General features: G+C 45.3%; 1 protein-coding gene across 5 annotated transcripts in view; it reads right to left on the bottom strand.

The window, feature by feature from the left end:
• Positions 1-4410: 4410 nt before the first annotated feature.
• RPP40 (ribonuclease P/MRP subunit p40) overlaps positions 4411-16914 on the bottom strand; it is a 55890-nt gene continuing 43386 nt past the window's right edge. For 2 of the 5 annotated variants that reach the window (XM_075316479.1, XM_075316476.1), the window contains exons 9-10: positions 14750-14859; positions 4411-4855 (exon numbers count right to left, since the gene is read on the bottom strand). In XM_075316479.1, the coding sequence (XP_075172594.1) occupies positions 4686-4855; positions 14750-14859 (280 nt within the window). In that variant the 3' untranslated portion in view covers positions 4411-4685. Of the gene's footprint in view, positions 4856-14492; positions 14860-16914 lie in introns of those variants that run through there. The other 3 variants (XM_075316481.1, XM_075316482.1, XM_075316480.1) reach the window with 2 other exon arrangements.

Here is a 16914-nt window from a genome sequence, read left to right as displayed (position 1 = left end):
GTGTGATTGGAAAAAAAAGATGTGATATTTATATTTTGCTTTGACAACTTCCTGGTAAGTAGGAAAGTAAAAGTTACAGTGTCAAGATGGACAAGACTGTTTTGATTTGTTTTTGGCAAATATGGGAATGGACAGTTGACCATAAATGTAAAGCTCATTTTGTGAAAGTACAAACATATTTTAATCACCTTTCATTCCAGTCACCAGAAATGTTTCTTTCCATGAGAAAAAAACTAGACCTACCGGAAAATGCATTTACATCTTTGAGGAAAGCAATGTTGGTGCTTGATACCCTGAGTCAGTTCAGTACCTTCTGTCTCCCAGCGGCCGCCTGGCCAAGAGATACTAATAAGTGGGAACAAGAAATCTGAAAAGGACACTTGGACCCAAAAAAATCCTATCCACCTCAACTCTCCAGTCTCCAGTCTCTTCAGTGGTGGTTGCAAGAGAAAAACTTATCTAACGCAGTCTCCTCTAAAAATACAAATCCAGTAATCATAATGACATATGCAAGTCCTTCAGGGTGAGGAGTGTACAGTATGTGTGAAGTCTTTTTCGTTGAGGGAGTTTGAAACCTAAAACACTTTCTGTAGCAAGATCAGTATTTTGGGAGATGCTTAATTTGGTCAAAAACTGTTGGTGTAAAAAATCCTATCAGACAACAAAACAGTAACTTCTTACATAAATCACCACCGGGGGGGGGGTAGGGAGGGGGGTGTGGGGGGAATCTAGGTCTTTCATGAGAGAAATTAAAATACTTCATTGCATAGTAGAAATTAAAGGGAGCCAAACACCAGGATTTCATATATACCGTATATACTGGCGTATAAGACGACTTTTTACCCCCTTAAAATAATGGCTACAGTGGGGGGTCGTCTTATACGCCGGATATACGGGGGGGGGGGGGGGGTGTGTGTGTGTATATATATATGCACACTGCAGCGTCCAGGGGAGGTGGGGGCAGCAGCTCTGGAGCACAGGGGAACGCTGCGGGCTGCAGCCTTTGATCTCCTGCACCCGCTCATATAATATGCACAGCCGCTGTCCATCTCCAATGGTGCTGAAATCGCACGCAGTGAGGGGCTGGGGCAGCGGTGCATATTATATGAGCCTGCGTCCCAGTGTGATGGCACATGCCCACCCCTGTGTTAGATTTGGCCCCCAGGCTGCTGCTCATTCTAAATAAAAAAGCTTTACTTACCCCTGCAGCGTTTCTCCCTGTGTCCCTGCTTCCACTGTGATCAGGCAGGCAGAGAGCTCAGCCTGCTGTGCCGATCACATGACCGCACTGAGAACCAGGAAGTGGAAGAACAGAAGCACGGAGGGAGACAGGAGGGAGCTCAGCGCTGGAGGAGATAAGGAAAGAGGGTTTTATTTTACTTTGGGCAGCAGCCTAGGGGCCATATCTGACACAGGGGGACTTGTGCGATCTATAGGGGCCATGGGCAGCACTATGGGGGCGATATCTGACACAGGGGGACTTGTGCGATCTATATAGGGGCCATGGGCAGCACTATGGGGGAGATATCTAACACAGGGGGACTTGTACGATCTATATAGGGGCCATGGGCAGCACTATGGGGGCGATATCTAACACAGGGGGACTTGTGCGATCTATAGGGACCATGGGCAGCACTATGGGGGAGATATCTAACACAGGGGGACTTGTGCGATCTATATAGGGGCCATGGGCAGCACTATGGGGGCGATATCTAACACAGGGGGACTTGTGCGATCTATAGGGACCATGGGCAGCACTATGGGGGCGATATATAACACAGGGGGACTTGTGCGATCTATATAGGAGCCATGGGCAGCACTATGGGGGCGATATCTAACACAGGGGGACTTGTGCGATCTATAGGGGCCATAGGCAGCACTATGGGGGCGATATCTAACACAGGGGGACTTGTGCGATCTATAGGGGCCATGGGCAGCAGCATGGGGGCGTTATCTAACACGGGAACGTGTGCAATCCATAGGGGACCATAGGCAGCACAGGGGAACGTGTGCCATCACAAGGGGGCTATATTCAATATAAGGGGGCCATATCCAGATTAAGGGGGCTAATTTTAGGATGGGGGGCTATGAGGGACATATACCCTATATGATTTGTTAGAGGGACACTGGCATTATAAGATGGACCCCATTTAACATTAAAAAAAAAAAAAATCTCTTTTCCTTCACCAAATTTGGGGGTGCGTCTTATAATCAGGTGCGTCTTATAAAGCGAAACATACGGTATATATCATACAGCAGGGGTCGGGAACCTATGGCTCGCGAGCCAGATATGGCTCTTTTGATGGCCGTATCTGGCTCGCAGACAGGGCTCCTACCTGTCTATGGGCAAATGCCGGGGCCCTGGAGAGCCGGGGGGGCCCACTCGGCCTCGTCAGTTCTCCTGTCCCTTGGCCGGGGCCCACTCGCCTTTATAGTTCTGCTGCCCCCGGCCGAGTTCCGGGGACCGCAGTCCTCGGCAGCAATCTGCGGCGCCGTCACTTTAAGGCGCGCAGACATCCTGTTTTGAATTTCATCTGTGGGCGGAGCTACCGCCTTCTCAGTCCCACAGATGAAGGAGGCGAGCTTCTGTCCGGCGCTGTGTGGGCCCCCTCTCCACCGTGACCTAATCGGGTAAATGCCCTCCCCGCCTCCCCATTGTGGGCCCCGGTGAGCTGCTTCTAACCCCCCAGATGTATGCCCTGCCAATCCCCCCCCCCCCGCCGATGCCGCGGGTGCTGTACCCGCCGAGCCGCGGGTGCAGGCCCCACAGAGCAGCAGAGTTGTGTGTATTTGTCTGTATGTAGCAGAGTTGTATGTGTTTGTCTGTATGTAGCAGAGTTGTATGTATTTGTCTGTATGTAGCAGAGTTGTATGTGTTTGTCTGTATGTAGCAGAGTTGTATGTGTTTGTCTGTATGTAGCAGAGTTGTGTGTGTGTGTTTGTCTGTATGTAGCAGAGTTGTGTGTGTTTGTCTGTTTGTAGCAGAGTTGTGTGTGTTTGTCTGTTTGTAGCAGAGTTGTGTGTGTTTGTCTGTTTGTAGCAGAGTTGTGTGTGTCTGTTTGTAGCAGAGTGTAGTACCATTGTTTCAGTCCAGTTGTGGCTTTATACAGCAGGGAGGAACATTCCTTGCTGTACTAAGTGAACATTGGAGCGATTGATCTGTCAGTGGCCCTTTAAAAACATATTGTACGGCTCTCGCGGAATTAAAATTAACATGTTGCAATCAAAGCAGACTTTTTTTCATTTGGGAGCGGGGTAGTCTTATACAGTGAGTATATCCCAAATTCTATATTTTTAGGGCAGAAGTTGGGGGTCGTCTTATACGCCCAGTCGTCTTATACGCCGGCATATACGGTAAGCTAAAGCCAGTGCTATACTGGCACCATCAGGCTGATTCTCTACATACCTGTAGTGTACACAAGAAGCCACAGCCACACCATGATTTACCAGATACATATACGACCATTAGGCACCATGTTATGCATAAGGAACTGGATGGGGACTGAGGATAAGTCGTAATAATTATAAATCAAAGAGAAAACACACGACCAAAAATCCAAAGTGCAAAGGTGAAATCTTTATTGACACAGGGGTAGGTGCGGGGCGGCACGTAACAAGTGGGGGCGTGGACACCAATCACTGATCAGAATATACATGCAGTTATCACAGATTCCTTATGAACTGATGTTTCAGTCAATCCATAATACAATAAAATCATGTACCATCAATTATTTCTTGTATATATATATATAGATTACACAATGGTAAATATATAATGGAACCATGAGCACCATTAACAACCAGGCAGGGCCATGTCACTATCTAATAGAGAGGAAAAATTTCCTTCACTTCCCATCCGAGTCCCTGATAATAGCTAGTGGGGAGGAAAATTTCCTCAAGATTCCCATCCATCAGGGTCCCTAATCAAATTAGGACAATGTCATGGCAATAAACGTAGCAATAGCATGTCAAGAAACTCAGAGGAATAAAGCTCCAAGGCTATGTATAGATATGATAGACCGGTGGCACGTTTTTACCTGGGAGGCAATGGTGGTCAGAGAGAGGTGTGTTTCCGCGTCCTTCCTGGTCAGCTCGGATGTATAGGTTTTGAAATCCAAAAAAGTAAACTTTATAAAATGAGCAGCTAGTTGAGTTACAGCAGCTGAGGATCAGATAATATATTCATAAATATCCCCTCTCCCTGTTAGAATTACCACTTTTGTCTGTGGGAGGACCTGTGAGGTCATACACATGTGACCAGAAGGGGCAGGGCCTCAGCCACTAAAGCTGGATACCAGGTCACATAAGTATGATCTCACAGGTCCTGCAACAAAGAGAATTAGCATAAGCATTATAAAAACAATTCAAACAGGGGGAGGGAATAATTATGAATATATTATCTGCTCCTATGCTCATGTTACTCAACTAGCGGCTCATTTTATAAACTTTACTTTTTTGGATTTCAAAACCTAAACATCAGAGCTGACCACTACAGGTATGCAGAGAATTAGCCTGATAGTGCCAGTATAGCACTGGCTTTAGCTTATATACAAAAATCTTGGTGATTGGTTCCCCTTAATCTCTTATCCCGGTCTCCTCTTCACATAAAAAAATAAAAACACTTTTTATATTGGTTTTAGCCATGAAAAGATGAATGGGCATTAAATAATCCATATTCAACCGAATTATGGACCAGTAGTGTATCCAAGAGACAGATTTATTTGCAAAAAAAGAATCAGGAAGGTGAAACTTTGTACCCAAAATCCCAGGGAGAAGCCGCATGTAGCGTACTCTTCTGCTAGAATGGAAATTCCACTTGGCCTACGCATTTTCATTAACACTAATTCAGGCGGTTCTGAAAGATATAATTAAAGAAAAAAAAATAAATAAAGGACCAGTGAAATTCAAGCAACAATAATCTTGGTTACCCCCATCTGGACAAAGAGACCCTGCTTCTTTTGTGTAAAGATTCTGTCAATCTACAAACTGTAGGTCCTTTCAGAGGTACAACAGCCATTATCTTAAAGACTTAGCTAGAGAAGGATCTTAAGATAATTGTCATGCTACAAGATGGAGGAGAGAGACTGACAGACCCACTGTTCCCAGAACCAGGCTTACCCCAAGAGGGGTGTGCCTAAGTGCCTACCCAGTTTTCACCAGAACCTCTGATGTTGACGTTGGACTTGTCTGATGATAGGCACCAGCTACCACTCCAGGGCAGCTCCTGGTCATTGTGCGCCATCAAGGTTGGACGGTGCAAGGCAAGATGGGAGAAAGATATACTGACACTAAGGAAGGATAGAAAGGGACAACGCCTGACACATTCCCTAAGCAGTCATAAGCTCCTTGACATCTTTAGATGGGTTATTTCACCCCGTGCAGTGATCTCGTTCCTATCCCTGTCTTTCCCTTAACACAACCCTGTCTAGTGCACACAGCAGCGGTTACAATAGTCCCACTCTAGGTTAGAGACAGAGGGGATAAGACAGACAGGGGTAAAAGTAACAGCAATCATACAAAGCACACTAAACTGCAGGAAGGACTAAAAGGAATGGATAAATGAGGCAAACTAAAAAAGGGATTAAAAGGAAAGGAAAATACCACACAAACTTCCACGCAGCAATCTTCGGCTACACCTCCAAAAACGATTTTAGTCCACAGCTCACAAGACAACTCCCTGAGCTGAAAGGAGAGTAATTACAGCTGAGGTCAGTGGGAAAATCAGAACAGCTGAGAAGACTTTTCATCCTAAGGAGACCAAACAAAACTGCTTAACCGTTGCAACACTAAACCAAGGAGAAGTTGCATAGCTATCAGATTTAACCCGTATAAAGGCCACGTCTCACTAAGCACCATCGCTAGCAACATCGCTGCTGAGGCACGACTTTTGTGACGCAACAGCGATGTTGCTAGCGATGTTGCTGTGTGTGACATCCAGCAACAACCCGGCCCCTGCTGTGAGGTCGTTGGTTGTTGCTGAATGTCCTAGACCATTTTTTAGTTGTTGCTCTCCCGCTGTGAAGCACACATCGCTGTGTGTGACAGCGAGAGAGCAACAACTGAATGTGCAGTGAGCAGGGAGCCGGCTTCTGCGGACGCTGGTAACCAATGTAATATCGGGTAACCAAGAAGCCCTTTCCTTGGTTACCCGATATTTACCTTCATTACCAGAGTCCGCCGCTCTCACGCGGCGAGTGCTGGCTCCCTGCACACATAGCCAGACTACATATCGGGTAATTAACCTGATGTGTACTGTGGCTAGGAGTGCAGGAAGCCAGCGCTAAGCGGTGTGCGCTGGTAACCAAGGTAAATATCGGGTAGGTTACCCGATATTTACCTCTGTTACCAAGCGCAGCATCGCTTCCACGCGTCGCTGCTGGCTGGGGGCTGGTCACTGGTTGCTGGTGAGATCTGCCTGTTTAACAGCTCACCAGCAACCCATGTAGCGACGCTCCAGCGATCCCTGCCGGGTCAGGTTGCTGGTGGGATCGCCAGAGCGTCGCTTAGTGTGACGGTACCTTAAGAGTGTGTGTAGTCATACGCTGCAATCTCCTGCTGCCTGAAACAAAGTCAACCATGCTCAGTTGTGCTACCACCGTAGTAACACCATACTACAGGAAAGTGAAAAAAACAGTTACTACAAAAATCTATGGCAAAATTTAGGAAAATTTCTCAAGCCAAGATCACAGTGGATAAAACTACATTCTTTTAAACCTTATTTCAGAAAATCTTTAAAGTGCATTTGAGTAGAGTTTGATTCGCAGAGCGCTAATATACCACTACTACCACAACTGCCGCAGATTTTAGGCAAAAAACCCTCTTTGCCAAGAGTAAAAATAGAATAAATTAATAAAGCTTTGCTGTTTGGAGTTTAAAATAAATAAAAAATGAAAGTTTAAACGGTAAGAGTATAGTAATATCTTAAATATCTAAAAGTATTGATCCCCTCCTCCTATCCAATTTAATGTCAGGAAGAGCGGCTAGTCTGCTCAGGATTGAATTATTAACTTGGGAGACTAGTTAATATTTAGAAATACATAACTAGATATAAAAGCATACAATTGGTTGGTTGCTCCGGCCGGTAGGAAACCACTCAAATAAAAAATCAATACAAAACAAGAGATAGGACAGAGAAAATGATGAAGATAAATGCAATAAATTAATTCATATAGGTTCATATAAGTTCACAAGGTCCGTGAGTTCAAATTAGTTCAGACAAGTACTGAAAACTGTATTGGATTATCCACTTGCGGAAAAAGCTCTGCAGCCACCGAATAAAACTCTGCAGCCACTGAATATAGCTTAGAGTTAGCTCCTATTAGAACCATCTAATATATAAAGCTAAATGTGTGTATGTATGAGTGTGTGTGTGTGTGTGTGTCCGGGATTGGCATCTGCACCGTCGCATTTACAGCCACAAAATTTTGCACACTCACAGGTCTGGACCCCAAGAGCGTTATAGGCTATGTTGTAAGGCGAAATTTTAACGCCACATGTTCCAATTTACCAATCAATTTTGCCCCTATCTACATAATGGGGAAAAAGTGAAACGAAAATTGTATCCGCACCGTCGCATTTACAATCACAAAATTTTGCACACATCATGTGACCCAGGGAACGTCATAGACTATGTTTTGACAGGAAAATTTAACCCCGCGCTTTACAGTTACTCTCCAAAAGACATGTCTTCATTAAAGTAAATGGAGCCTGGAACTACAGGTTATTAGTAGGAGCTGTGATTGGTTGCTATAGGAACAAAAGACACTCATAGTATAAGAAGCTTATATGTGAGGTAATAAGGTGTCGGTGGGGAGACAGAGACAGACGGGCAAAGAGACAGAGACGGGGAAAGAGACAGACAGACGGGGAAGGAGGAGACAGCCAGAGAGACAGACAAAGATAGATGGGGAAAGACACAGACCTAGATAGAGACAGACGGGGAAAGAGACCGGCAAAGACAGAAACAGGGAAAGAGACAGACCTGGAAAGAGACAGATGGGGAAAGAAACAGAGAGATAGAGACAGACAAGCAGACAGGGAGAGAGGCAGACAGACGGGGAAAGAGAAATATCTGGAAAGAGACAGACTGAGCACATTACTTGGCCAATTTAGTTAAATCTGTGTGGAATATCTGTGGTGTTAAAATATATGTTGTGAAATGCTTCTATTAGCTTAGTTTTTGCCTTTTAATAATTACCATTTCTATCTATATGTTTTGTGGTTTTTGTGTGCAGAATACATTTTTGTTAATACATTCTATTTTGTTAACAGCAGTTATTAACCCGGGCGAAGCCGGGTAGTACAGCTAGTTACTCTTAAAAACTGTTCTATTGCAAGCGAACTTCAGCCCATAGGGTTAGTGACACTCAATTCTCGTCAGCATTTCCTCCTTTTACTGGTTATCTTGATGACCAAGTAATAATGAAACCAGATCCATCTTACCTTGCAAAAGCATCCTTCTTCCTTCATACGGTGTTGATAATCACCATACTTTGCAGGATGGGAGATAATGCACAGTCATCAAACTGTGCTTGTGGAGGGTACTGTCAAACTGTGTTTGGAGACACTTGCATTGACATTCTTTAAGGAGTCACTTTAACCCCTTCACGACCAGCCGATTTTTCACTTTACGTTTTTTTTTCCCGCCATTTTCCGAGAGAAGTAACTTTTTTATTTTTCAGTCAATATGGTCATGCGAGGGCTCATTTTTTGCAGAACGAGCTGTACTATTAAATTAAACCATAATGTTTTACCATATAGTGTACTGGAAAAAAGCAAAAAATTCTAAATGCAGAAAAATTGCAAAAAAAAGTGCGATAGCACCATTGGTTTTGAGATATTTTATTCACTATATGGTAAAACGGAAGTGTGGGTGTGATGCCTCAGGTCAGTGCAAGTTCGTAGACACCAAACATTTATAGGTTTACTTTTATATAAGGGGTTAAAAAAAAAAAATGAATCCGAAGTTTGTCTGAAAAAAGTGGCACGTTTTATGCCATATTTTATGACCCGTAGCATTCTGATTTTTCGGGATCTATGGCTCAGTGACTGCTTATTTTTTGCGTCTCAAGCTGACATTTTTAACGGTACCATTTTTGTGCAGATGCTACATTTTGATCGCCTGTTATTGCATTTTGCGCAAAATTTGTGGAGACCAAAAATCGTAATTTTGGCATTTAGAATTTTTTTTCCCGCTACGCAGTTTACTGATCAGATTGATTGATTTTATATGTTGTTAGATCGGGCATTTCTGAATGCAGCGATACCAAATGTGTGTATATTTTTAAACTCTTTAATTTTCAACAAGGCAAAAGGGAGGTGATTTAAAAAATGTAGGTTTTTTTTAAAAAATTTTTATATTTTACTAGTCCCCCTAGGGGGCTATATGGATCAACAATCCGATCGCTCTGCCACATCTGCTGATCACTGCTATACAGCTGTAAACAGCAGATATGCTCACTTTCGGTTTCACTCGGCCTGGAGCTGAGTGAAGCAGAAAGTAATTCAGGTCAGCTACAGGAGTCATCACATGACCCTGTGCTACCATGACAACCACTGGAAGTCACGCGATCACGTCATGTGACTTCCGGTATCGGCCGGTAAACGTTTACCGCCGATGCCGTTATAATGGCGCTGTCACATATTGACAGTAAAAATTTAAGGGGTTAAACGGCACGAGCAGATAACGATTCTGCTCGTGCCTAGCAGGCACACATCTAAGCTGTGAAAATCAGCTGAGATGTGCGCCGATCGCTGCATGCTGCCGGCGGCAGACCGCGGGCAGTAACACTATGACCGTAATATTACTGCCCGCGGTCGTTAAGGGGTTAAATGTGATGTGGTGCCCTAAAATCAATTTGTACATTTTGTGGGAAAAAGGAGAAACTGGTGATGTCTAACTTCCTTGCAAAAAAAAATAAATAAATAAAATAAAGTTTCAAAATATTACTCTGATGCAAGGTAAACATGTGGGAAATATTTTAAATTGTCTTGTGTGCCATAACTCTCCGGTTTAACAACATAAAAATACAAAGTTTGAAAACTATGAAATTGTCAAATTTTCGCTAAATTTCCTATATTTTAATAAGTCAATGCAAAAAAAAAAAAAAAAATATTGTTCTAAAGTTAACACTAACCTGAAGTCTAATATGTAACAAAAAAAACCCAAAAAACTGGGATCCGTTGAAGCGTTCCAGACTATAATCTCTAAAAGTGACACTGGTCAGAATTTAACCCCTTCAGCCCCAAGCCTATTTTGACCCTAAAGACCAGGCCATTTTTTGCAATTTTGACCAGTGTCACTTTATGAGGTTATAACTCTGGAACGCTTCAACGGATCCCGGTGATTCTGAGACTGTTTTTTCGTGACATATTGGGCTTCCTGTTAGTGGTAAATTTATGCCGATATTTTTTGCGTTTCTTTGTGGAAAAAACGGAAATATCGCGAAAATTTTGAAAAATTTGTAATTTTCAAACTTTGAATTTTTATGCTCTAAAACCAAACGAGACATATGACACAAAATAATTAATAAATAACATTTCCCACATGTCTACTTTACATCAGAACAATTTTTGGGGAAGAAAAAAAAAATTAAGGAAGTTATAGGGGTTCAAAGTTTATGAGCAATTTCTCATTTTTACAACAAAATTTACAAAGCCACTTTTTTTTTTTTTTTTTTTTTTTTAGGGACCACATCACATTTGAAGCGATTTGGAAAGTTCTACATGACACAAAACACCCAAAAGTGACACCATTCCAAAAACGGCACCCCTCAGGCTACTCAAAACCACATTCAAGAAGGTTATTAACACTTCTGGTGCTTCACAGTAACTAAAGCAACGTGGAAGGAAAAAAAATGAACATTTTACTTTTTGCAACAAAAATGTTAATTTAGCCTCAAATATTGCATTTCACAAGGGTAGGATTAAATGAACCCCCAAAATTTGTTGGGCAATTTCTTCTGAGCACGCAGATACCTCATATGTGGCGAAAAACCACTGTTTTGGTGCACGGCAGGACTCGGAAGGAAAGGAGTGCCATTTGACTTTTTGAACAGAAAATTAGCTGGAATCGTTAGCCGCACCATGTTGCATTTGGAGAGCCCGCGAGGTGCTGAAACAGTGACCCCATTTTAGAAACTAGACCCCTCATGGAATTTATCTAGATGTTTAGTGAGCACTTTGATCCTCTGGGGGCTTCAAAAAAGTTAATAGAGTTGAGCCGTGAAAATAAAAAAAAAAAAAAAAATTTACCACCACAAAATTGTTACTTCAACCAGGTAGCTTTTTTTTTCACAAGGGTATCAGGAAAAATTGCACCATAAAATGTATGGTGCAATTTCTCCTGAGTACACAGATACCTCATATGTGGTGGAAATCAAATGTTTGCACGCACAGCAGGGCTCGGAATGCAAGGAGCGTCATTTGACTTTTCAAACGCAAAATTGTCTGGGATAATTAGCGTATTCCATGTTGTGTTTAAAGATCCCCTGAGGTGCCGAAACAGTGGAGCTCCCCAATATGTGTCCCCATTTTGGAAACTAGACCCCCAATGAACTAGAAAAAAAAAAAAACAAAAAAAAAAAAAAACAAACAACAACAGGGCGCACGCACGAATGTTCTGCAAAAAAAAAAGGGGGGGGAATGGAAAAAAGAAGTCCTGTCCAAAGTCGAGTACGACTGCAGGACGATTGCTGATCAGGTACCTAATTGTTCAAGTTTTTTTTTTTCTTTATTTGGGGTGCACAAAAAAAAAAAAAAAACTAGAGTAACAATTACGTACCTGATCAGCCAATCACGTAGCTGATCAGCACTTGGTGGCAAGCAGGTGTGGGAGGAGAGGGTGGGGGGGGAATGGGAGATGCGATTGGGGATAGGTAGAAAAGAGCCACGAACAATACTTACAGGATGAATCATAACAGCGGCAGATGGGGGGGCAGCGGCATATAAAGGAAGCATCTGTGATTGTGAGACGGAGGCGGCTGGGAGAGGGCGCAGTGGATGCAGGAGTGGCAGAGGATGGGGTGAAGGGGGATGGGAGGTGAGATTGGGGATAATTACCTTACAGGATGGATCTAGGCAGCAGGATCACAGGAGATGAAGGAGGCAGCAGATCGGGGAGGGTGAGAGGTGGGAGAGGGAGCGCATCGCAGAACACGGAGAAGACAAGTGAGCAGAGCACAGATCACGGGGGTGAGAGGTGGAGGGAGAGCGGAGCGCAGCTCGCGGGGGTGAGAGGTGAGGGAGCGCAGCTCGCGGGGGTGAGAGGTGAGGGAGCGCAGCTCGCGGGGGTGAGAGGTGAGGGAGCGCAGCTCGCGGGGGTGAGAGGTGAGGGAGCGCAGCTCGCGGGGGTGAGAGGTGAGGGAGCGCAGCTCGCGGGGGTGAGAGGTGAGGGAGCGCAGCTCGCGGGGGTGAGAGGTGAGGGAGCGCAGCTCGCGGGGGTGAGAGGTGAGGGAGCGCAGCTCGCGGGGGTGAGAGGTGAGGGAGCGCAGCTCGCGGGGGTGAGAGGTGAGGGAGCGCAGCTCACGGGGGTGAGAGGTGAGGGAGCGCAGCTCACGGGGGTGAGAGGTGAGGGAGCGCAGCTCACGGGGGTGAGAGGTGAGGGAGCGCAGCTCACGGGGGTGAGAGGTGAGGGAGCGCAGCTCACGGGGGTGAGAGGTGAGGGAGCGCAGCTCACGGGGGTGACAGGGGAGGGAGCACACATCGCGGGGGTGACAGGGGAGGGAGCACACATCGCGGGGGTGACAGGGGAGGGAGCACACATCACGGGGGTGACAGGGGAGGGAGCACACATCACGGGGGTGACAGGGGAGGGAGCACACATCACGGGGGTGACAGGGGAGGGAGCACACATCACGGGGGTGACAGGGGAGGGGGCGGGTAGCCGTTCACGGGGGTGAGAGGTGGGGGGGAGTGGGCAGCACATCACAGAGGGGAGGGGGCGCCAGCCGATCATGAGGGGGGAGCGGCGGGCAGCACATAACGGAGGGGAGGGGGCACGCAGCGCATAACGAAGGAGAGGGGGCACGCAGCGCATAACGGAGGAGAGGGAGCATGCAGCGCATAACGGAGGAGTGGGGGCGCGCAGCGCATAACGGAGGAGAGGGGGCGGGCAGCCGATCACGAGGGGGGAGGGGCCGGGCAGCAGATCTGGGAGAGCGGTGACACTGTGGCAGACGGAGGAGGGCAGCGGCGGATCGGGAGGGGTGGGGGTGGGGGTGCAGGCAGCAGATCACGAGGGGTGGGGGTGGGGGTAGCAGATCAGGGACACAGGTGGCAGATCGCGGAGGGCAGCGGCGAATCGGGAGGCTTTTCGCCGGTTTCATACAGTGCAATGGCAGCGTGGCAACTTCCGGGTCTCATGCTCCGGTCACATAACAGCATGGGACCGGAGCTTGTCGCCCTGCCATTGCACTGTATACACTCACTGTGCTGGCGTGCTGCAGGGACGACAAGTGACGGTGACAGGGGCGGTCACCGGCAACAGGTCCATGGTGATTGGAGAGATCGGTCACAAGGCCGGTCTCTCCAATCAGAGCTGCTGGAACTGGGGAAGGGTGATCCAGTGAGGTCACCCAGCTCCAGCCAATGGCCAGTGCTACAGCTGCACTGGTCAGGGCTGGATTTCAATGTTTCAGTCATTTTAAATGGCTGGAACATTACAGTGGCTGTGCCTGGCTGACGAACGCCGCTCAACCAATCACAGACTCCGTAGGTCCGGGGAGGAGGCACCACCCCTCCTGAGGTCCGGGTACAGGTCCCCTCCTCCCCGAATCTACGGTTTATGTTAACCGATCGCATTTACCGGAGGCTCCGGTGCCGCGATTACGCCATGACGAAAAGATCCGTCCTTGGTCTTTAAGGCCCAGGGCACCATGACGGAAAGATCCATCCATGGTCATGAAGAGGTTAAAAACAAATGGCCGGGTCATTAGGGTGAAAACAGGCCCCGGGGTAAGGGGGTTTAAAGGGGTTGTGCTTTACTGGACATCATTGCAGGAGCGGAAATCAAATAAAAATTGATATGCTCCTCCTACCATGCCTGATGAAGGGACCCGAGATGTCTCGAAAGCTTGCTTTGTAACATCACTTTATTTTAGTTAGCCATTAAAAGGTATCACAAGATTATAATTTTGTTCCTCTCACTGAGAGCATTCAATAATTTTTCAACTGGCTAACACGGTACCAAAACCTTTTCACCTGTAACCTGCTAAAAGTGGCACAGCTCCAGCGATGACACTGTTCTTGCAGCGTTAGAGGATTTGTGCCATGCGCTGGCTGCAGCTCATCAATATTCCATCAGGGTGGACGTCCGCTCTGACCAAATAGTAAAAGGATCAGCTGACGAATGGACCTTCACTGTCACCAGACAACTTGACTCATTGCTCTCCTGAAACGGCTTGTTCCTCACATCAAAGGCTTAATAACAATAGATCTCCAAATGTAACAACATCCTTTGGGCATTCTCACAGAAAAGAAACAAACACAACAGCAACCAAAGTCTTCTCTTTATTTGGAACAAAACAATGTGTGTCAGGGAAGTTTTTTTTATTTATATAAAAAAAAATATTTGCCATTTAGCTATTAATCCACAGAAAATATAAAAACTATATACATTTTCGTAAAATTTAAATCTATATTGCAATAAAGAATTGTGATCCTTATGGTGGACAGCCATCATGTGTTCCAACAGCCATTTGCAACCAATAATCCTCATTATTAAAAATGATAAAACTATACAAATTTTCACCTCCTTTAAAGTAACCGTGTTCGCTTTCTCTCCAGGATACAGGACTGTCTGCAAAACCATGTACCATAAGGGACACCCACTGACTCAGCTTCGGTTCATGGAAATATTCACTGCAATAAAAACAGAAAAGTAGTGAGAATACGGCGAGGTCTACAACACATGTAACCTCTAATAGACAGAACTATGTATACGTTAACCTCTTTCCAAGTGCCACAAACAAGGATCATTTCATGCCCATGTTTATGTCAATCTTAATGCACTTTTGGCATCTGAGGGCTGCACACTTCAATATACGTTCTGCCATCAACTGGACTGGGATGTCAAATGGAGCATTGGATTTCTAAATGCGGATGCAGTTGCCATAGAAACCTGTGATATCTTAACATTGCAGGATTTCTTCAGGCAGTGAGGGTCAGAAAAAATGCTTGCAAGACTAGATCATCATCTTCCAGTATTTCTCTGTATACAGAGGTGCAATAACACCAATCTAATGGAGCTGCTATTGTTTCACTGTCTATTTACATAAATCTGCCTCAGGTCTGATCCTAAATATTTTTTCACTACCATGGCCCTAGCTGTCTAAAATTTCCGCAATAAAAGATTCTGTTCCGTGAACAATTTAGACAGTTGGAAATAAAGAAGTGATTGTATCTTCTCATAACTGATTAAATGCTAAACTTGTTTTACCCAAGTTGGGCTTTCATCAGGATCAACAACAACTAAAACTGACTGTCAGCAGAATGACTGTTCAAACCAAGCACTCGCTCGGTGCATCATGATAAGGCCATCTATCTCTGCCCTTCTTTGGCTCTATGAAGCCTGAGCTGTCAATCTGCACCAATCTTCTTTTGATTGACAGCTTTGGCTAGATAGAGCTAGTGAAGGGCAGTGGTCAAACAAGTAGGTGGGCTGCTGCACTAATTATTTGGCCACGCCAAGGGTGCAGAGAGCGCATGTATTTGATTTGAAAAGTCATACAGGTGGTGACAGGCTTCCTTTAATATATGAATTGCTCATCAGTTGCAAAAGGTTTGGGGGTTGTTGTCTTTCAGTAAATCCCAGTCCCAGGAGATTTTTTTAACGGCTTTACTCAATGTCACGAAATCCAGCAGAGTCTCCACCGCTGCTCCCAAAATGTAATATTAAATAGACAGTAACAGCCAATCAGTGCGCTGCACTGCTCTAAGCAGATTGTTCTGTCTACACTGTTGGATGACGTCAGCGCTATAGCCAATGTCAGATACTGGGAGTAAAGCTGGGTTTACACACTGCAACATCTCAAACGACATCGCTGTAACGTCACCGGTTTTGTGACGCAATAGCGATGTTGTTTGCGATGTTGCAGTGTGTGAAACCTATCAGCGACCTGGCCCCTGCTGTGAAGTTGCTGGAAGTTGCTGATCACTACAAGTCGTTCAGGACCATTCCTAGGTCCTTTGTTTCCCGCTGTGCCGCATGAAGTTTCAGTGTGTGAATCCTTTTCAGCGACTTTGTTAGCAACTTCCCTTTCAAAAGGCTGCTTATCAACGTCCCCAACAACCAGCTAGGTCGCTCTGCAGGTCCGGATCGCTGGTAAGTTGTTGGCCAGGTTTGCCGGTTTGAATGCTCACCAGAGACTTAGCAGAGACTTAGGGAGGTCGCTATTGCGTCACCAAACCGGTGACGTTACAGCGATGTCCTTTGCGATGTTGCAGCGTGTAAACCCAGCTTAAGAGCCGAGAATCAACAGCTGACGATTAGTAAAGCATGGTTATATATCCATCTGTATCTACCATCTACAGTATATATTTATATCTATTTTAGCACGATTACGGCGATATCATTATACACACACACACACACACACACACACACACACACACACACACACACACACACACACCATATTTTTGTAAATATTTTGTTATATCTTTTCATTGGCCAACAATAAAGATCTGACACTGATATAATGTAAAGTAGTCAGTGTACAGTTTGTATAGCAGTGCAAATTTGGTGTGCCCACTAAATAACACAGCCACTATATCTAAACTACTGACAATAAAAGGGAGTACACCCCAAAATGAAAAATGGCCAAATTGTGCCCAATTAGCAATTTTCCCTCCCAGTGTCATGTGACTCATTAGTGCTACAAATTTTCAGGTGTGAAAGGGGATCAGGTGGGTTAA

This window comes from Anomaloglossus baeobatrachus, chromosome 6, assembly GCF_048569485.1.
Source record: "Anomaloglossus baeobatrachus isolate aAnoBae1 chromosome 6, aAnoBae1.hap1, whole genome shotgun sequence".
NCBI lineage: Eukaryota > Metazoa > Chordata > Amphibia > Anura > Aromobatidae > Anomaloglossus > Anomaloglossus baeobatrachus.
This window is presented reverse-complemented; position numbering and strand designations above follow the sequence as displayed.